The sequence below is a fragment of the Agelaius tricolor genome, unplaced genomic scaffold, assembly GCF_023055355.1.
Source record: "Agelaius tricolor isolate 1412-34295 unplaced genomic scaffold, bAgeTri1.0.p SCAF_20, whole genome shotgun sequence".
NCBI lineage: Eukaryota > Metazoa > Chordata > Aves > Passeriformes > Icteridae > Agelaius > Agelaius tricolor.
In genome coordinates, this window is record NW_027269280.1 from 3,366,948 (window position 1) to 3,389,331 (window position 22,384).

Sequence of the window (22,384 nt, forward strand, 5' to 3'; positions counted from 1 at the left end):
GAGGGCACAGTGACAGCCCAGCCCCCAGCCCTGGCTGTGCCACCAACCACATCCCCACAACAAACAGAGGGTTTGCAGGCAACTTGACTTGAAAAAGCACATTTTAGTATAAATACTATATTTATTAAATATCTTTACAATTTATTTAAATGTATTTACAGAACTATTCCTGCATAAGTTATACCTCAGACATGAAATTCACATAATTGCCTCTTGGGTAAGCATAGATGATAGTCTCATTTTAACAGCAACAAAAAAGCATCCTCAGATACAGACTCAGATTTGCTTCATTGTTTCAGCTATCTTTGTCAGAAACTACTGCATACAGTCGGGTTCTCCACACAGCAGCTGCTCCTCCCCTGCACAAAGGATGTCCCTCACCAAGGGATGGACATTCCATCACTAAACCTTCCCATCCCTGCCAGATCATCACCTCTCCCTTCTCCTCAACTCACTTGTAACTGCCTGGTCCCAAATCTGGTTTTTGGTTTGGTTTTGTTTTCAGCCTGACAAGGACATTTAGGACTGTATGTGGCAGCTCTCCCAAAGATAGCCAGGAAACAGCAAAAGCCTCAGAGCTTCTCCAATTCCCCACATTTCGCCCTGTCCCACCCAATCCCCGCGGCCGCTGCTGCAGCAATCCCGGGTTCCTGGGGCACTAAATCCCCATTGATCCTGGGTTCCTCCAGGTCCCTGCTCCCAACCCAGCAGCTCCCAACACAAACCACAACCCTCTGCAGCAGCTCCAAGGCTCAGCAAACACCTCTCTGTACATTCCTCTCGTGAACATTCCCACTGACCTAACCCTAGCAAGTGTTACTGCTTCATGCATCGCTGGGAATTATTTTTGATAGGATGGGCCCTGTCCTTTCCTTCTCCAAAGATCAGTTGTGCGCAGACAGCATTAAGTTCATAGGAAAAAATCAGGTTTGATATGTTCAGAGTGCACGTCTTAAAAAAAACCCAAAACAATCAAGCATGTGATAAAAATATCAATTCTTTATAATACAGTATTGCTTTATAAACAGATGGAAAAGCTAAAAGCTTTACTGGTCTTTGGTGTGCCCGGTGAGGGAAAAACTCATGATTTGTAAATCAAAACCCAAATTTGTTCTTTATTTAAAAAAACCCAACAGGTCATGGTGTGCTATGAGGCAAACGGCTTTGTGGACACAGACAGGGAAGAGCGGGAATGGGGGAATTCCAGACCCTCTGACCCTACACGTCCCCAGGGAAAGCTCTGGAAAGCCGGGAAGGGGAACAGGGAGCGCTGGGGACTGTGCTGAGAGCAGAGAACAGCCCGGGGCCACGGGGCAGAGGAAAAGAAGAATTGATCAAATCTGCTCTAATCCAGAAGCGTGCAAGTAAATACTGGATAAATGTAAAGACAGCCAGAGTCGGGAGAGAAGCCCCTCCCAAACAAGAAACAAAGCCCTGTTCTGCGTGTGAATACATTCCTCCAAGACAGCCAGAGACAGCTTGTTCAGGTTAAAAACAACAAGGACTGACAAGTTGTGCAAAGTTCTCCACCACTCACTGTTCGTGTGTCGCAAAACTAATTAATTTTTCTTCATTAATATAATCCTCCCAATACCCTCACCAAAATCCTATTTTGGTCAAGTTAGGGTAGTTAAGGCATTTTGACGAGTAATTACAAGGTGATTTAAAGTAGATATCTAACATTATGCCAATTGAGGAATAGCAGATAAATTACTGAAGAGCTCCCAAATTAATCACTTATTATAAATGAAATGCCTGTTACAAGCATGATGCACTGAAATATAGTAAAATGACATGTACATGGTACATGTTAAATGACCTTAAATAAAAGCTTGACATAGTTACGCAAATATACAGTACAAGTCCACAAAAATTCTTTAAACAAGTTGAGGTAACCTCAAACTTAAACAGTTTTAATACAATAAACCAGGTAGTAAAAATCTCCTCTTGAGAGCAGACAAGATTCCTTACTGACCAAGTTTAACTGCACTCACCTAAACAGCAACATTACCCGACTTTTTATATATAAAAACATGGCTTTAATTTATTTCTACATACTTCTCTACCAGCAAAAAAGTTAATGAAAAACTGACCAAAAATATATATATCTTTACAGCTCTCAGCTTTCGTATGAGCCTCAGGAAAGGAAAAGGAAAGCTGGCTGGAAAAGGGGGGACAAACGTGAGCTACTGTCATTGAAAAGGAAATGTCATATTGCAAAGTGGCTGTTAGATAACTGTAAACATCATTTAGGATCATTGAAACCCCTAAACTTTAGTTAAAATGAAATGTAGGCTTTGCTGATTATTCATTAAGTTTCCATTTTCGTACTCGCTGCTGCCGCTGCTGCAGCAGAAGCAGGGAGGTGCCTGTTGGAGTCAGAAAGGATCAACTGGACTTAAACTGGTGCAGCATATTCTGTTCTACAAGCAAGAGTGGCAATTATTAACACAAATTATGTTTGATATCAACAACAGAATTATCTACCCAAAGTGAAGCCGCTCGGAGTTGAGGATGAGCTGTTTCGTGCAACCTCCCACCGTAGCATTTACCATCATCCCAGGCTGAGATGGGTTCAAATGCTGAAAGACCTCAACTGTGGCCAGCCCGACTGTTTGAGACTGAGCTAGAAGTTTTGTTTAAAAAAAATAATAATTATCCACAGCCAAAACATCCAGAACCAGGCCCATTATGGACGAATGATCTGCAGAACTTTTAAGATCACAGTTAAGCACCTGAAATCACAAAACACATTTGCATCCATATAACTTGAACTAGGTTTGTTTGAAATCTCGTACTAGAAAAGGCTCCTAAGGCTGACACCATGGATGGCAAGAGCAGAATGTTTACAGCAGTTATAAATCTCCTGAAAACCGGAGCTCAGAAACACAAAACCTGGGCTATCACTGGAACAAGACTATGCTTTATGGAACTGGGTCTGTAACACACCCTCAACAACAGCGAACGTTCCTAGGAAATAGAGTCAGGTGCCCTCTGCAGAGGCGTTACCTACTGATCTAGTGTGAAAGGTGGCCACCAATCCCACTCCTTGGAAAGTCACATCTCCAATGCAGCAACGCCGTGGGATGGATCCTCCCCTGTTCCAGACAAGGACCAAGCTCTCAAAGACAAGCTCCAAGCCTTGAGCTTCTTTATCTCTTGCTGGCAGACCAAGACCAGTGGACTACGAGTGGTTCTTAGCGAGGGCCTCAGCTGCATCTGGGGCCAGGCTCCGGGCTCAGGAGCAGCTGGGAAGGAAGGAAGGAACAATCCTGCCAGCAGGAAACCGGCCCAGGGGCCCGGGGAGCTCGGGCAGCAGCAGCAGCAGCACCTCAGTCTGTGTACTCGGCTACGATGGACAGGAGGACGGTGATGTCGTCTGGTTTCCCCCCTGCAATGGAAGCAAAACCCTCTTATTGCATCAAACCACAGGGGGGTGTCTGCTGATGATCTGTGATATTCCCCAAGGAAAGCTCTTTTAACATTGGTTTAAGTGTCCAAAACCTGGTGTGAGTGGACACAAACTCCGCCTCCCCCACCTCCTTTCCAAACCGAGGGGCGCAGTGACATTGAACACAGCACTGAACCACTCTCCTTTTAAGCTCCAGTGAGATCAAACTATGAAAAAGAGGTCAGAACCTTGAACATTGCTGGGAGCTGGCAGAGCTCAAAGCCTGTTCCTAGCAGACTCTTTAATAAATGCACAAAACACCTGACACTGCTTTGCTACACGTAAACTGCCATGAAATCAGATCTCCTCAGGAATTTCCATTGTAAATCAAACTCCTCTTTAGCATCTTCTCCAGCACTGCATTACCTCAGGCCTTCCTAAAAGCTACTTAACATTCTTAATAGTTATTTTTCAATCCTCAACAACCAGAGCAACACACTCAAATCCTGGAGAAACAGCCCAGAAAGAGAAGTTTTCATATGTGGGAAGTCAAACCAATCCCTTGGACTCTGGGATCTGCAGCCTCACTACTGAGTGACTGAGCTTGGAGCAACACAGAGCCCAAGTGTGACAGCTGCTACCTGAGGAGAGGAGCTTAAGGTTCTTGCAGGAAACTCTGCCCCTCTGATACAGAGATGAGAATATCTTTACTGGCAGAATTTTGTTTATTTATTAATTTATTTAAAAGTAAAAACTTATTAAAAGAAATGTGTTTGCTCAGGCTCAGAGCTCTGCCAGCTGTTTTGCCAGTGCCTTTCTAAAACAGAGAAGTAGAACCAGACAGATCACTATGGGGATGCCAATTATACAAGGGTTGCAAATTTCAAGCAAAAAACCAATCCCAAATCTACCAAAGAGTGGGCAGAAAACAGCTGAAACACAGCAGTAAGAAGAGACCTTAAAAAAAACCAAAACAAAAAAAAACTAAAAACCAAAATAAAAAAACTACCCTCACACAACAGCACCCACACACCCGAATGCAAGCAACAAGTCATGTACAGGAGCAGAACTGATCTCAGGCAGGATTCCTGGGGCAGGAGTGCACAGATTACAGTAAAAATAAACCCATCAGGGTGCTGTGTTCTCTGTGCTCCAGCTGCTTCCCCACAGGAGGCTCCTGCTCTGCCAGGCCCAGGATGCCCCGTGCAGCCCTGGGGGCTTTGCCAAATCCCACACGAGCTTGGTGCTCCCCGGCCAACCACATTCCAACTGTTCTGTTGTCCTGCAGGATTCTGGAACAGCAGAACTTCACTTTGCTAAAGATCTCACCAGGACAGCAGCAGTGGCAGGAGGAGAAGCTCTTACCTCTGACATTCAATCCATTGTCACAGGCAAACTGTGCAAAGGGTGACATGTACGTGGGGTCATAGGCCAGCTCGTGGGCTTGCTCAGCAATGCTCCGTGCAGTCTGCTGGATGCTCTCGTAGTTGGAGTTCTAAATCCATGGGGAGAAGAGTTTATTCTTGTACAGAAGCCTACAGAAGTTTTTGTGCTGATCTCTGTGAGGTTTGGAGATCCCTCCTGCCAAGTCATTAATGATCACTTCCCTTGCAAACAGAGCCTTCCCCATTCTGGAGCCTTTGTAAATTGGGTTACAGCTGTGGATCTTCACAAGGGACAGCCAGACCTCAAATCCCCACCAGCAGCTCAAGACTTGGGTTTGGAGGATTTCCAGAATTTAGAAGCTTAGAAGAATAATACTCAAACCAGACTAAACTGTGTCACCTGAAGGGAACAGGGCATTTGGCAGCTGTCCCTGCAGGCACCCTGCAAGGACCTTCCCTCCCTCCCTCCCTCCCAGGCAGGCTCTGGTGAAGTTTTTGTTTTATTTTGAGTGCAAGCCTTGCACCTCTGGCTCTCTCACCCCAACTGACAAGAGCACCCTTGGGGAGAAGGGGCACTTTAAATTCACTGAGAGCACACACACTTTCTCCAGGCTGCATTTTAAGGACTTTTTATTTCCTGTTTCAGTAATTCTGCTGCTTTCCTCCCAGGCTTTTCTCACTCCAGCCAACGTGACAGACAAGCACTGCTCTTTTTGTCTGTAACCATTTTTAAATGCCTTGTCATTTCAAGAGCCCTCCCCGCAGGTTTGGGAATTAGCAGGCATTTATGTGATTAACTTTTGGCTGAACCTCTTGGGGAACTCCAGTGCCTTTCCCAAAGGCACCAAAAGGTGGAGCTCAGCTTTCTTCCACAAGGGAATTCCAACTCCAGTGGGCAGCCAGGACAGCCCAACCCTGCGCACAGACAAGGGTGTGGGGAGGCTGCAACCCCTGTGACACATCAGTGACCTGTGGAGCTGCAGGATAACAGGAGGCCAAGTTCTCTTGAAATCAAACTGTAATGCTCTTATTTGCATTTCACAGCAAAATAGTTTCCTCAAGGAGTTTATACATATTGATATCTCCTTAAGTGTACTTTCCTTTCTCTAAGTAAATAGCCTGAAGCTAAATGTTCTCAGCCAAAATATTTTAATGTGTTCTTACTATTTAAAAAGAACATTTGTGGTCACTAATGTGGAAAAGTTGACAGGATTTTTTTTTAACAGAAGATTACACTGAAGATTTTCACTGCACGTGCAACCCACAATTCACACAGCCCATTCTATGTCAGAATTACTGGTTAGAGAAGCTGAAAGTTATTTTAAGTGTAAGCTCACCCTCAAGTGACCCAGGAGAGGCTTCTGTGTTTTGCTGTGTATCAGCTCCAACCTGCAGGTGCAGAGTGTGCCAAAGGCAGCCCCTGCTCTCTCCTCCTTCCCTTCCCTTCCCCTCCTCCTCTCCCTCCCTCAGCAGTTCCTGACATGGAACCAGCTGTTATCTGGGAATTTATGCCCAAGCTGCTGATTCTGGATGCAGATCCAAGAGAAAGCCCTCTGGCCTCAATGTCCCTTGCACTGCTCACGTGGGACATTACCTGAAAAGCCTTTTCAGGATACAGCACTTTGTGGGGGTTTTTTATAAAGCACAAAGGTTTCAGCTGTCAGAAGTAAAGGAAGGAACTGTAAAGGTTCAGCCAGCACAAAATATGTGAGAGTTTGAGAACACACACACACTCACCTTCAGTTTTTTCAACTCCTGCAGGATCATGTAGTCAGGCATGTTGTCAAAGAGCCCATCTGTGGCAGTCAGGATGATGTCCCCAAGCTGGACATCGAAGGAGGTGCTGTCAGCAGCCTCGGGGCTGGGGAGGGACAGAGGTTAAAGCACTGCAGCCCTCACAGACACCAACACCTCCAGCAGCACATCCACAGCCTCTCCCTGCACTCTCTCTGGGCTTTGTGCAAGGGAAAGGGGTCATCACTCACTGTGGAGCTTTAGCACCAGCATGGGCTGCCAGCAAAGCTCCAGCACAGCCCTGGGACTGCAAACAGGTCCTGCTCCAGCTCCCACACCCAGGATTTGCACTTAAAATTCCCACATGAACAATCCTGCAAACTAATCTGCTTCAGGAGTGTGTCTCCAAGGAAACCAGTAAGCAGAAAGGCAGCTCAGGGTCCCTTCTGCTCATCTAGAAGATGTTAGAGATGATACTTGAAAGAACAATTCATAACAGGCCTGGCCCAAACACTTCAGGATTCTGAATCACTTTCTAATTCAATGGAATATGAAACATGTCTGGAAATCACTACCAGGAGACCAGAGTCTTTTGGAATGCTTGTGCCTAACACATTACACAACACCAAGAGCAGAAAACACCCAGTTTGGGCATGAATATTGCTGCAAAGTCTGATTCTCAGAAGCAACATAACAACAAACCTTTCATTTTTAAAGACTCTTCAGGGCTCTGTAAAAAGGAGAGATCACTGCATCCCAGGCCACTGGGCTCTGCCAAAACACAGAGGAGCTGCTTTGTTCAACTGATGTGTGGCTTCAGGAAGGCTGATGGAGTTAAGATTGCCTGCCTGTGCCCATATATAGCCAAATTCACCACTGAACTGGGCCAACAAACAAAAAAGGACAGGAGAAGCGTTTCCACAAGGAGCATGAGTACTAATTAACGTCAGGAACAGAGCAGGAACCAGCAGAGAGCTGTAATCATGATTCAGAGCTCAAGTGTGGGAGCACATTTATCTTGTGCTTTCCTTATTACTGCATGACTCAGATTACTTGGCTTCCCTGACTTCCACTGGACATTATCAATTATCCTTCTGCTTTTTGTTTTTATCGTCTTCCTACGGATGACAGAGAATCTCAGAAAAATGAAAGATTTTTTACAGCTCTGAAATTTCAAGGGATCATTTAATTTTAGTCTAACAAAGATCTTGGATTACTGAAGGGTTCTAATTTCAGAGTCCTACCCTGGCTTCCTCTCAGCCGTTGCAGAATGAAGAAATTAAACCACATGCAAGAATGGGTCAGTCAGGAGTTTCAACAGCTCAACCAACACTTTCAGAAAAAGCTATTTTGGATTAAAATCTCAATTTTTACTGCATCAGCCCTGATACTGTATAGAATCAAGCAGGTTGGGTCCAACATTTCAGCTGCCTACTGCATTCCCTTTATTCCATGGCCATTTTTTGGAGATCTTGTTACCACCTCCCTGTGCTCAGATGAGGGATATCACTTTAATGAGTCAGACATTTTGAAAGCTGAATTTTAACACATATTTGAAAGCTGTTTATTTTTGAGTTTCTTTCATATTGCATTCACAAAGTCAGGATGGATCAGCCTGACATTCCTAAGGGAAGACACAAGAACAAGCCTGCCTTTGAAACAACTCATTTCTGTGAACAGATTGTCCTTTCCTCATACTCTCATTCCCAGCTTGGTGTTCTGCCAAACAGTTTTTTTGCTGGTTTTGGTCAAATACAATATGCTGCTGGAAACAGCAAGTTGGAAACACAAGTTACAGTCACATGTCCCTCTGCTCTATTCTTCAAGTGCTTGCAACCTCAGTGCCAAGATATCTAAATTAGCTACTCCAAACAGTCCCCAGAGAGCACAGGCAGGGATTGGAACCAAAGCTCTGCTGGGAGGCACAGTCCAGCTCTAGGGGTGACATCCTCCCATGGATCAGAACAAGCCCATGGCTATGGGAATAAGCCACCATGAACAGACCAATAAACCCAGACTGTGCAACAGGTACAAAGTTAAGTACAAGGTGAGAAATGTTGATGTCACCCATGGAGGGAGGGTGGCAGGTGCAGGACCTGACTGGATGTGTGCTTATATCCTGTGAGGTACAGGAGAACCCCACAGCAGCAAAACTGCATCTTTTGGGGAGCTGCTCACATGCACAGATGAAAAATTCAAGTTCCTCTTCCCCCTTACCTGTCACTTAAGACAACTCCTTCTGCTTCTGGTGGAGCTATGGACAGCTGGAAGGGAGTGTTGAAGTAATGCTGCTGCTCGTCGGATCGATGGACGACTTCTCCACCTCTGACCACCAAAAACCCAGAATCTCCCAAGTTGGCTGTGTGTAAACGGTGACTTGATCTGTCCAGGACTACTATACAGGCTGTGCTGCTCCCTGCAAACACAGGGACTGCAGTCAGCCCTGCAGAAACTGCTTGTTCTCTCTCTGATCTGATCAACAGGTCAATTATTACAACATTCATCAAAGCTTCAAAGTCAGAGAAATGGAAATACTCAACAACAGCAGAATTAATATAAAATCAAATCAGCAAAATGCTAGAAATCTTTGCAATACAAGCTATGATTTTTGTGTAGAATTTACTCTTCCTGCACTGATTTTGGTAAACACATTATGCTGACAAATACCTGGTTTTGTTTGGCTTTATTTACAGTTTTCCATCCCAACATATGTCAGCACATTCTGCTATAGGACCGGATTTACAGAACTCACATAAAATCCTGAAATTCCAAAATCATGGACATAATAGAATTCTAGCAGCATCCATACAATGCTAGGAGCTCTCCACACAGTTTCACTCAGCTGTAAATAAACCACACCAAGTAAAGAACTGTTTGCAATGAAGTATTAGGCCCTGCTGCATTTCTCTGCTCAGAACAGGAAATGTTTTTCCTCCCAGCCTGGCTCTGCAGAGCTTGCTTCAGGTTTAAAAATAATAATCCTGTCACATCTTCAGGACACCAACTCTACAAGTTTAAGAAAACAAATGTTTCAGAGACAAATACAATTCCAAATTAAAGTAATAGCAGAAAAATTATGTCAATTGTGCTTGGAACTATCCCAGCCATGCTTGAGGGCACTGAGGAATTCTCCATTCATTTACTGGGAAGTAGCCACCAACTGTGCTTGGTTGCAAGCCACAAAAATGCTGTATTGCAAAGAAACCCCAAGTCCTTCACAGCAATCACTCAATTCTGCCAACAGGACAGGACAGCACAGCCACCAAAGGACCTTTCAGTCCCCAAGAGGGGGAAATATGGGGCAGAAGTGCTGTAGCTCTACCACCAGCTCATGAACTGTCTTCACCTTCTACCCCCATGTTCTTCCAGCAGGGTTTTCCAAGCACAGCTCATGCAGGACAGACCACAGGCTTGCAGTGAGCAGAGCTTAGGTCAGGCTTGCCAGTGCAGAAGTGCAGCAGGCTCCAGGCATTGCCTGTTCCAGACAATTCCCTTCCTAACACAGAGAGTTCCCTGCAATGCACTTGCCCTGAATCTGTTCTCTAGTGATCACAGAGGACCTTCCCTGTCCTTAATAAATGTTAAGTCAAAGCAGTATCTCTGGAAAAAAAAATCTGATTTTCCATGTGACAGTGTCCAAAACTGTGCTGCAACACAAGAGTGATTAAATACATGGCACAGTTTCCTCCCATTTCAGTTTTATTTTACATGATTTGCTGCATTCAATCCTGATGAACCTTGCAAGCATCCAGGATTAAAGCCCAACAGCAAGGAGAAGTTATTGCCCAATGAATCCTCCTTAATGAAGTCTTCCCCTGTCCCTTTATTTTAAATAAACTCTAAATGCTCATTGCTGCGGTAATTCCAGGGTTTTATTCCTCCTTCTAAAAATACTGTTCTCAGTTAAAGGAGAAACACTAAGGATCATTAGTTTCAAATTCTAACTCTATTAGCAGAGTGTAACCAGGAGGCCATGAGTGGAATTCAGATCTTGTGACTCAGCACACGCTGCTTTTCAGCACTGCAAAGGTCAAGCCCAACCTCCAAAGGCACAGGGAGAGCTCCTGCCAGTGCCCCACTTTGAGCTCACTTACAGCTACACCTGCTCTGCACAAATAAGCACCATTCACCACCCCAAATCCTAATGTAATTACTGACCACTGCTATTTCTGTGACACTTAAGGTCACTCCTGAGGTTCCAACCTATTCTTTAGGCGTATAATGCGAGAACATCTGCTCCCAGCTCAGCAGACAGTTAAATATAGCTCACACAGCACTGCTCTGGCACAGCAGCTTAAGGTCAGGTGAGCTGTGCACATTTCGTGCAGGGCAAACACTTTCTTGGAGCAGAAGAGGTCTCATGTCCTTTAGAGAAGTGTCCCCTTGGCAGAGCTGCCAGCTGAGGCTGAGTGTGGCCTCTCTATCTGCTCCCAGTCCCCAGGCAGCTGAATGTCCTGTGTCCCACCAATGCTGACACAGAGTATGGGAAGCATCTACTTCAGCTGGCTCTCAGAAAGATCTGCAATGAATCCCCCCACAAAGTTCATAAAAATAATGCTACCAGAGATTGTGTGATATGAACTACTCAAGTCAACCAACTGGGGTTGAGTCCACTGGACATAAAAGGCAACAGGAGCAGAGTTAGGCCAGAAATGAGCAGAGCTACATCCAATCATGCTCAGAAAATATTTCTCCTTGCATAGCTGAAGCAGAAAGCTGTAACCAGTACCACGAAGAGTTTTCAGCAGAGAACAGTTATTTATACATATAAAATACAGAGTGAGTACATGTGCAGTATGTTCCACTGCAGAACTCACTCTGCAAACTCTGGTGAATTCACCCTTCCCACAGAAAGCCTTTTATTTTATATATAAATACACACACATCAACACTCCCTGCATTACTAAATTAATTAGAACAGTTTTAGAGAAAATAAGGATGCCACCAAGGCGACTGCATTTCGATGCTTTCAGTTAATGAAGAGCAGTTAAGTGCCTGCAGATTTGCTGCAGACAATGACAAGAGATCCAAGCACCCTCAGCAAGCCCATGTGTACCACACAACCCAGACTCAAGTGCCACCTTTCAGGTGTCTTACCAAGCAAAGGGACTTTGTTCTGCAGCAGCTCACAGTAGCCTGCAGTGAGAATTCCAACGGGATTGCTTGGAACAAACCGTCCTTCCTTCACTAAACGCTCACACGTCCGCATCAGAGTCCCTGAGAACTGAGAAGGGTCCACCCCGTAGTCTCTCCAGCCACCAACACCATCTGCCACCCCTGCAAGGAAACACAAAACCAGAGTTACCTCAACAGAAATGGTTTCCAAAACAAGGGGTTTAATTATTAGCAACATTCACGATATTTAGTACTAAAATGTAGGACATGGCACCTGCCTGGAAAACATTTTTGATTAACAAATGAATTTCTGAGTATTTTGAAGGTATCTTCTGATATCAGCTCCCCAACAAATCTCCAAATAGAATCTGAACTGCTGAAAGGAAGGTAGAAATCTAATGCTGAGAATGAGGAAGATGGGGATTCAATCCCATTAACCTCTCATCAGTCCATTAAAAGGAAAGAGGTTTTATTCATTTCAAAAGTGAAGGTCAACATTTTAGCTAGTACAGAATGACACAGAAACTCCTCCTGCTATTCAGCAGCACAGTTTTTCCTCAGACAACCTCCTCATATGAAGGACAATGATTTCTATTTGGTGTTCTCAATTTCTGTAGAAAATAAATCTCCATTTTACAAGTGTTTTCCAAAATCCATGCAACCAACACAATGCTGGGACCTACCCCTTTCAAGGAGAGTTTGTTGCTTACAGCTTCAGCCAAGAGAGAGAATGAAAACTGACTATGATCCAGAGAATTCTCAGTTATTCAAAACAACCTGGGTATCAGAAAATAAGACCAATTCTGCCAAAGTTTGGGAAGCTTCCAAGGGAAGGGAAAACAGTGACTGTGGTCATGGAAAGGGGTGATCAGAGGGAGGTGAGCAGCAGACACATTTTCTGCTGGTCATTTGGTTCAAGAACTTTGAACTTCTTCCAGTTGCCTAAATGATAAAAGCCAAATACTGCTGAAGGTATTATTTGAGATTAGAATGCTACTATGTGGAAATTTCTCCCAAAATCTTTTTGATCCTCAGCACGGGACAAACCATTTCAAGCAGAGATTTCCAAAACACAGTAGAGCTGAAATATGTTCACGATAAAAGCACAAAAAGTGAATGTCAGTGCTCAGACTGTGCTGAAGGACAGTCTCCTCAGGAAAAAAAACCTCTGCTATCATCAAAGGCATGAAAATGTGAGTGAGAAGAGAAAAGTCAATTTGCTCATCTCCCAGCGCCCTTCACACGGGACATGGGCTGAAACTGAGCTGGAAGGGTTAGAGCCGACCTTGGCGTGAACTGTAATCTGCCAGGAGGTTATGGCCAGATTCTCAATAGCCCATCAACATTAATCAGATTTCTCCCTAAAATAGTGCACAACCTTTTAGACACCTGCTTTGTCCCTCTGCCTTCTCAGAAGAATGTTACAGGAATGCAGATCCCTGCACTCACCTCTTTGAGCAGTCCCTGGGAAGAAGCTCGTGCAAAAGCACCCAGCATTCCCAGCCATGACTTTTCTACTCTTCCAGAACAGATTAATCCTCTCCCTACAGCTCTCACCCCCTCAGGTTAATACTGGATTAACCCTTTGCTTTCTGCTGCCACACAGACAAGGCTGGAACAAGAGATCATGAAGGAAAGGTTCTACATCTGCAACTTGAAACAGAAACTCAGCTTCAGGTTAATGATGGTGCTTTATGTGAAGTTACCAACATTTTTTTTCCTGCCCTTTAAAATGAACACAGTGCAGATGTATTTCTGCACTGCTTCCCTGACAACAGGGTTAATGCAATGAAAAGATGTTTGACAAATGCTGCCCAAAGCTCTTGGCTCCCAAGGCAGTTGCAAAGAATGCTCAGCAGAAGTTACAGAGTTCCCTCAAGCGATCCAGAAAATCCTTTTAGATCAATGTTGGGAAACACTGACACACAAACACTGCAGCTTTAGCACAGAGGACCAGAAAGCCACCACAGCAAGCACCTGAGAAGGTCAATTATCAGAACCCATTCCATTTTTAAAGGAAAAACGAGTACACCATCTGCCTTCCTTTGTTCACTTCTTACTCCAGGCAGGAAATGTGACTCCATCATCATGGCAGCACCCTTCATACCCTGTCCTGAGCCAGGCACTGCCTTTGTCTGTCTGTCTGCCTTCCTGGCTGCTGTTCTATAAACAGCTTTAAGTAGGTTCTGCCAGCACCTTGCAAAGCAAGCACCCTCTGGGTCCCCCAGCAGCTCCCCTGGCTCTGTGTGGCACCACAGCTGAGAGCAGAGGGTGCCTGATCCCACAGCACCAGGACAGCCCTGCTGCCTCCCCACCCCAAACAGACACAACCACTGCACCAGGAGCAGCCCCAGGGCTCCTTCCTGTGGCACCTCCACAACCCCCAGCAGACACCAACTCCATTTCTTGGCCTTGCCCCAAATGGAAAAGGTTGGGCTTTATAAAGGTTGGGGCCAAGACCTTTAATCATCCTGTCCAACCTTCAATATGGTTTTAAAATAAACCCAGCACCTTCATGTTCTGCAATCTCTGTAAACTGAGCAGCTTCACCTGGGAAAGGAATATGTGACTTGGAAACAGTTTGAGTAAACTGCTACTGAAAGAGATGAAATGTAAATGAGAATAAAGCTTAAGTAAACTTTGTGCTATTTGATATACAACAAACAAGGAGTGAAACTGTTTCCAACTCCAGAAGTAGCAAAAACTAAAAACCCAGCCTTGATTAATACCAGGTTTTCCCTCTGTCATCAAAAGAAAATTCAAAGGTGTTGCTATTGGCAGGATCACTCCCAAGGAATAATGCCAAGCTCTATTTATATACAATACCTTTGCTTTTATCCAAGAAAAAAAGAAGGTATATATTCAAAATAATGACCTTTTCAACAAATACTGAGGCTTTCCTTTGAGCCATAAGCCATTGAGTTCTAGTATTAACCATGTTAAAAATTTGGAATCACAGGACATTTAAACCAAAATGCATGGCTGAGAATTGCTGAAATTGAACTCTACACAAACCCTGGGCTTTTTTTTTCATTCATGCCATTCAGTAAATGAGAAAATTTTATACAAAGAACATTTCTGTGGCTATTCCTTGTTCAAGCCCATGCAGAAATTACACAAGCATCCACGTGACAGTGCAATGCCTGCAGCCAGATGAACCACCACTGTAAATAAAGCAATTGAAAATTTCACAATAAATTACTTCAAAAGAATAAATACTTCTCAAGTATTTAACTGTATTACAAAGATCTTTCAGAATCTGAGTTAACACTCCACTAACATTGCCCTGTGCTGGAAAACAGAAATATGCCTGCCAGATAAAATACTTGCTGCATGTGTCAATCCAAGAACTGTCTTTTTCCAGCTCCTCAAAGCCTCAGAATACCAAAATCTCTCTCAGAGAAACACCTGCCAGGCAGTTGCAAGACAAAGCACAAATGACTGATGCTGCAGCACTGAAACTGAGCCAGGGAAGATGCTGGTGGTGAAACTTGTTAAAGCTGATTTCAAAATGCTAAAAGCACCTGGGATAAGATTCCAGCTGAAATGCAAATGTGAAGCTGTTCTGCCTGCCAGCACATGAGCTCCCTGCAGAAGCCCAGGGCAAACCAGCCAGTGCTGAAAGCAGCAATATCTGCTTTTCACCACTCACTTGTGTGAGTGAGATCCAGGTGTTCTCCTGGCTCCCAGCAAATATAAACTCAACAGCCTGAAAGTTCATAACAAAGCCCTGATACTGATCAAGCCCTGTTTAATATAAATAATGTTATTTATATTAAGGGGCAGTTCTGGTTAGCTGGCAAATGAACCTGCCCACGGTCAGAAGTACCACCCTGTCCCAAAAGTCTCTTGAGAGTTGGACATTTTGAAATATTGCATCAGCCAAGAATAAAAATCACACAGAAAAGCAGCAGGCAGGCACAAGTGTGTCAGCAGGAGCTGCTTTTGCATGCAACCACAATTAACTTTCTAAGGCACTCCGCACATCCTACTGAACTTTCAATTTCTTGAGATCCTTACCTGAAATAGCAATGAATCACTGCTAAAAGAACATCAAAAGGATATATTTATAACTGAATTTTGCATCAAATATGGAGGCTAAAATGGTAAAAAAGTGCAATGAGTTGCACCACACGAGTCTGAAATGTAGCACCTAGTATTTGTCAACATCAGAACTGAGATAAAATGATAAGGTTTCTTGTTTTATCAGTGGTGGGATAAATCACACACCTAGACAGGTTCTTCATCTAAACCAAGTTCAATGCCCAAAGCCAGCACTGACCCTCAGCAGCTTCCCTGGATCTGTTGGGGCTGAGGGGTGTCTACCCCCCTCAAGGCTTTGACAAAGAAATAACCCAGTTAAATACAAATCCCTGAGGACAGATGGTGTGTGAGTGCTAACAAGTTACAGAAGGGAAGGTTACTTATTCACACTGTTACAGTAAAACTTCAACTACCCTTGCATGAAAATAGAAAGGTTCTGGAAGAGTAACTGGGTAAGTGACAACAAGGAGCAAGAAGCAAAGGCAAAGTGAGCAATGATCTGAGGAACAAACTGAAGGAGAAACACAAACTGGAAACATTAAATTGTGCATCTACTCCCGGAAGAAAGCAACAGTTCCTTCTATCTGTTTTCCCCTCCCACTACAGCACACTTGTTCCTGAAGCAGATTTTTACCAGGAAGATTTCCTCCCTATTTTATTGAAGCCTGAGAAATCACTCAGTGCATCTGGGGAGCTCACTGAACTATAAATTATTTCTGCAGGCTTTATAAAAAAACTCCCTGGTTACAACTACCTAATTTCTCAAGTGTTCAGTGACTGTGAGCTGCTGAGGAAGGGCAGGTACTGGGGGCAGACCCTGAAATCAATCCCTGCCAGCCTGACCCACCCCAGGCTCAGCATTCACAGCATGGAGGAACCAGAGCAAAGAGCAGGAGATTTTTCCAATGCTTCCTATGCACAGGGATGATTATTAACCCTCAGCTCCTGCACTGTGCTCAGCTTTGCTTACTCCCCTCTGATTTCTGACAGAACCTGCTCTTCCTTCAGGCCAAGATCTGTATGAATGGAAAACTGGCTGCCATCAAGAAGCATCAATAGCATTTCCAGTTAAAACCAGTGTTCAGCTGGAAATTGTGACCTCAGTACTTGTGTGCAACGTCCTTGCAGAAACTGTGGGAAAGAAGAATAACCAGATAGAAGTTTCATTCTCAGAGGTTACATCCAATGCTGCCCCAGAGCAGCTCTGCTGACACCAGTCAGCCTGTGACTGTTGATGGGGTGGCTCTCAGTCTGTAGTGTCCCTACAAATGCCAGCACCGATGCTCCCACGTTAAACAGAACATTTCCTGTGACCTGTTCCAGACTCAGACTCGTGTGCAGCTGTGCAGATCTCTGATCCTGCCTCTCAGGCTCCCTGAGCTCCCACAGGCAGTGGGTGAAAGGTGACTCCGAGGGAGGAGGGCGATTCTCGGCTCCTTTAGTGTGATAAGTTGTGATAAGGCAGCAATCTCTTTAATAGGTATGATACCAAATAAACCACTTAACACAGTCCTCTATAACCTTCAGGCTTCCAAGGAAGGATCCCTCCCTCCTCTACAGCTGCCAGAACAACCTTGACATTTCACCTACAAATCCTTTTAGGTGCTGAAGTTGACTTTTCCTGGTGACACTAACAATATTCCAGGGCTTTGGCACTCTGCAGTTTTACCTACCTCCTATGCAGGCTGCTGATAACATTTTCAAACCAAGTGCAACTCTTTTCACTTTACAGTAGCTGCCCTGCAGCACCAAGACACTCCAAATACTAAAAATCAAAGATTTGCAGCAAATAGAACAATTGCCAAATTTTAACTCTGCAGTGAACAAACAGTTTCCTGCTGCCAGACAGTTTTTCCTTACTCCAGGGGACAGAAATAGTTTGGAAGAGTCAAGTCCCACTGGCTACACCCAAGAGTTGTGCCCAGCACAGACATTGTATAAGTGATGCTGTCACGGGGTGCGCAGTGGCTGCTGCAATGTTTCAATAATGACTCACACAACAGCTCGGAAAATCCATAAAAAACCAGCAAAGACATCAGGAGCCTGATAAGGCCAGAACAAGCAAGAAAAGGCAGATCCCAACATTAAGGAAAAAAACTATCACTAGCATGTGACACCTCAAAATTTCTAGAGGTGAAAACCTTGGCTTTAACTCTTACTTTTGGTAATTTAGTGAAATGACTGTAAAACTGTTTAGGTTCATTTTTAAAATTTGGCTCGTTCCCCATGTAGTAAAAATCCTACTTGCATGCTAATGAGAAAAAACAGAGGTGTCAGAGTTTTGGTTTTCAGCTTTGAAAAAACAGGATTTCTGTCCTCAAAAGTTCCAAAGGCATCACACATTAAGCAGTACAGAAGATCTCCCAGATCTCTGGGAGAGATTTCAATGTTCTGAGGATCTGAACACCCAAGACACTGGCAGTGAATGAACAGATGAGTACATGGTGGTACAAGCAGCAGAGAGAGGAAACAGGCCTGGATTGGAAAGCTCCAGAGATCAATATTAGCAGTAAAGCCATTTCCTTTCCTTAGGGTGATCCCTAAGGAAAAACTCCTGTTCTCAGCTTCTCATTTCTCCCTGTGCTCAGAATGGGAAGAAAATATGCAAAATTGACAAGTATGCTCCAGATAAAAGCAAAACTGAGAGACAAAACCCTCAAGGATTCAAGTACACCAGTAACAGGCCTAATCAAGCCTTGAACTATGGGAGGACTGGGAAGAAGCTGCACCTTCATCAGCCTTCTGCTGGTCTTACTGGGAAAGGATAAAGCTCAGACTAGAAGACACTGTTAAACATTCAGCCTTTGAACTACACAGCACACATACAACAAAAGAAGTGTTTAGCATTTTGATTCTGCCATAAACACACTGCCAAGTCAACTCTTGTTTGACCTAAGAAAATGAATCCCCAAGCACTCATGCCAAGTGCCTGGGAGTAGTTCCTTCACTGCTCCACCACACCCAAGCCATCCCACACAGGCAGGCTCTCCACAGTGCACTGGCTCTAGAAAACTCTGGCACAGAGGAGTGTTACATTCATCATCTGGCCTGCCTTTGTCCCTGAAGACTCCTCACTCCAAGTGGCACACTTGGAATTTACTGTGCCAGGTGTTCACTTTGGCTCAAACCACGTGAGCCTCTTCCTTAAATGTCAAAAATTGAAGTTTGAACCCCACCAGTGCAGCTCAGGCAGTTTTGTTGAGGTGCAGAGTTAGGTACTGAGGTAGCACAAAATTTAGGAGGGTCTTAAAAAAAAATCATGAAGGAACCTCAGAATTGTGGTGGGAATAAGAGGAACTGAGGGCAAGAAAACCCTGGTGGTGCTGAAATTGTCTCTGCAGCAGTGCAAAAGGGCTGGCTGAGAGAATAAAGAGATGACCTCAGCAGCAGAAACTGGAGAAAACCATGTCTGTAAACCTAGGAGCTACAGATGAAGATGAAAGAGCATCAAGCTAGAAGCATCAAAACCCACCTGAACATTCCTGTTTTTGCAGGAAGTACAGAGAGTTTGGGTTTTCAGTATATATATTAAAAAAGCAATAAAGAACTGACATAAAAATAGCTTTACTGGGGGAGAAATCCCAAAATCAAACAAACCAACAGGCTTTCTATTTAAATTATTTGCTTCTTGGTACTTAGGACATCCTGGGTCAGCTGCCCTGTCTGCTGTCTGATCCTTAAGTGGAGCTACAATTCTGTTTGTTTCCAAGTTGCCATGAAAATGAATGCAAAGACCAACTTAGAAATGCAACTCTGTTGATTCCAGCAGGAACACAAGACAAACTGTAGGTCCACATACACTAATTACCAAATATGGCCAAAACCCCCTAACAATAATCAAATAGGGCTAAATCTGTCTCTTGCCCACACAAAGAGTCCACTTCAAAGTACAGGAGATCCTGCATTTCTCTTAAGGGCAAACACCAATTGCTCAGTTATTTATCAGTGCTGGTCTAGCATGAACTTTAAAGGCAGCCAGGGTTAGTCACATGCTAAAGGAAGGGTGTCCAACAGCTAATTCTAATCCCAAAGAGTTTATCTGGAAGAGGCACCACAGAGAAGATGATGAGTGTCTAAAATGCACCCACCAACCTTCCACATCTTGAGAGTTGTGGCATCACTCTTACAGTAACAGCTTCTTTAAGAACCAGCAGCAATAACTGTTACCTAGCACCAACTTGCAGCTTCCTGAGGAAAACCTTTCAGCTCTGTTAAATGGCAACCAAGTTACAACGACAGCGCCAAACTGAAGAGCCACCAGCCACTTCCACAGCATGAGATAGCACAGGTACCCCCACCGGTTTAAAATACATAAATGCAAAACAACAACAACAAAAAAAAAACAAAACAAAAAACCACGGGCAGGGGCAGGGAGGAGGAAGCTTTTTTTTAAGTGTCAAAGTTTTGGTAAAAATTTGCTTCTGGTAGTTACACCACGACTGACTTGTGCAGAGTGTCAGCCAAATTCAACCTTGAGTACACAGGAGAAAGGTCAAAGCACTGTCAAAAGCAATGTTGCTCATAGTCTGAAGATTCTATTGATTATCCATAATTACTCACTCTTTTAAAATTTGAACCCTTAAGATTCATTTCGCCAGTGACTCAAAACCAGAGAGGGCAATCAGGCCAGAACAAACAACGAAACTGAAGTTTGACATTTGATTCCAGTCTCAATGTCACTCTGCCTTTCACTTGACAAGGACATTGCACGCGTTAAAATCAGGAAGTGCCCCGTTCAAGCAATCTTGTCTGTTTAAATGCAATGCATGTACACGGGGCTCGGGTTTTAAAGAAAGACAGAAAGTGAAACGCACTGGGAGCTGTTTCTCTGAGTTTTGCAGCCAGCAGGCCTTACATGCACCCACAGGTGAGACGCCCGGGTTGGGCCCGGACACCCGGCACACACAATCCCCCACGCCAAGGGCGGGCAGAGCTGCAACAAAGAGCCCGAGAGCTTCCTTGGGAAGCTAAAATAGCGAACTCACGGTGACACTGACAGGCAGAACCAGCTCCTTTGTCTGAGAGCGGGCGTTGAGCCGCTCGCCATGTGCAGCTCCGGGAAGGAGGGGGGGTCACACCGCGAGGCCGAAGCCACCTCAGCCCCCGGCCCAGCCACTTACCCAGCACATCGGCGGTGCGGTGCCGCGCCACGAAACAGGCGTCATCCCCGTAGCACATGCCTTTCTTGAGGATGCCCTTGCGGAAATCTTTGCCGAAGCCACAGCTGGCCGTCACCAGGCTGTAGTCGCGGGAGTCCGTCTGCGACAGGCCGCCCAGGACCGCCCGCGCCACCAGCCTGCCGTAGGAGAGCACCGAGAACATGGCGTGGGGCGCCCAGCAGCCGAGCGCCAGGAACGCGGGGAGCCACCGGCGCAGCCGCCTCCTGCCCGCCGAGCGCCAGCCGCAGGGCGCCAGCCTTCCTTCCCCTGCCCGCCGGCCCGCGCCGCCGCCGCCGCTCCGAGCCCTGCCCGCCGCGGAGCCTCGTCCCTCCGGCCGCGGCCGCGGTTCACCCGCCCGCGCTGCCCCTCGCGCTGCCCCTCACGGCCGGGCTCGCCGGCAGCACCCCCGCCTTCCGCGCCACCCTCCCCGCCCCCCGAGGGGGGCCGTGCCAGCTCCCCGCTGCCCGCGGAGCTCTCGGGGCTCCCTCCGGGCTCGTTCCCCGCCGCCCGCGGTGCCCGGTCAGAGCCGCCCGCGCCGCCCCCGCGCCCCGCCGCCCGCCGCCGCCGCCATCTTCGCCGCGCGTGCTGAGGTGAGGTGAGGGCCCCGGCGCTGGGCGGGGCGCGCGGCCGGCCCCGCCCCCTCCCCGCCTCCCGGCGCGCGTGCGCGGTGGCGGCGCGCGACCGCCCTCCATTGGCTCCCCGCCCCGCTTCATTTGCATATTGCGGGACAATAACAGCGGGCGGCTCCCGGCAGCCCCCGCGGCGCCGAGCGGGGTCGGGGTCCGGGCCCGCGCCCCCGCCCCCGCCGGGCCCCGGCCGCAATTAACGCCATTAACGCCATTAACGCAATTAATTAACGCTCTCACAGCGGGCACAGCGCGGCTGCGCCTAACCCACATACTTGCCCTCCACGCCCCGCGTGTCTCGCGTGCTCCGAATAACTGGCGGGGAGTCGCTGGCCGGCGGTGCCCCGTGCCTGCTGAGGACGGTTATGTGAGTCACGGAGCTGTGCCGGGTTTGGTTTGTTCCGAGCGGGACTCGCCCGATTCTGCCCGGCTCGGAGCGGCCGGGGACACCGCCAGCTCAGCCCCGCGCTGAGAGGCTGCTCTGCAAACCCGTGCGAAGGCTGGCAGTTAATCCATTTTGGTTAAGGAACGTGAAATGCCAAACAAAAGCCTGATGAGGAGGGTGTGTGTTGTGCAGTCATGGCTCAAACCCCATAAAAGCACGGTAATTGTAGCTGAGAGTGACACAAAGCGCTCAGCTGGACAATTTCAACAGCAACCACTTCAAGGCATCAATGCTGCAGAAACCCAAAAAGACCCAATTCCTCATTTTCTGCAGCTCGCTTTTCCGTGCTGCTCGTGGGTGTGCAAACAATGGTTTTGTCCCCTTGGAAGTTCCCAGCAGGTTGCTCTGCAAATTCGTTTAATTCCTCTGGGTACAGGCACGAGAGGCTGCTGCCACTTCTATAACCCGAGACAACAAACAATCGAGGTGTAAATACAGCAGAGGAAAGTGTGAAACCTGCCCCACGAGCTGCCTGCAGCGAAAAG

General features: G+C 46.1%; 1 protein-coding gene across 1 annotated transcript; it reads right to left on the reverse strand.

The window, feature by feature from the left end:
• Positions 1 to 101: 101 nt before the first annotated feature.
• On the reverse strand, positions 102 to 21,446 carry PPTC7 (protein phosphatase targeting COQ7). Its single transcript, XM_071445103.1, has 6 exons — positions 20,790 to 21,446; positions 11,608 to 11,787; positions 8,728 to 8,926; positions 6,514 to 6,637; positions 4,757 to 4,886; positions 102 to 3,391 (listed from the first exon to the last, which is right to left on the reverse strand). The coding sequence occupies exons 1-6, from the start codon at positions 20,989 to 20,991 to the stop codon at positions 3,333 to 3,335; spliced, it is 894 nt and encodes a 297-aa protein (XP_071301204.1). The 5' UTR covers positions 20,992 to 21,446; the 3' UTR covers positions 102 to 3,332.
• Between the last annotated feature and the right edge of the window lie 938 nt (positions 21,447 to 22,384).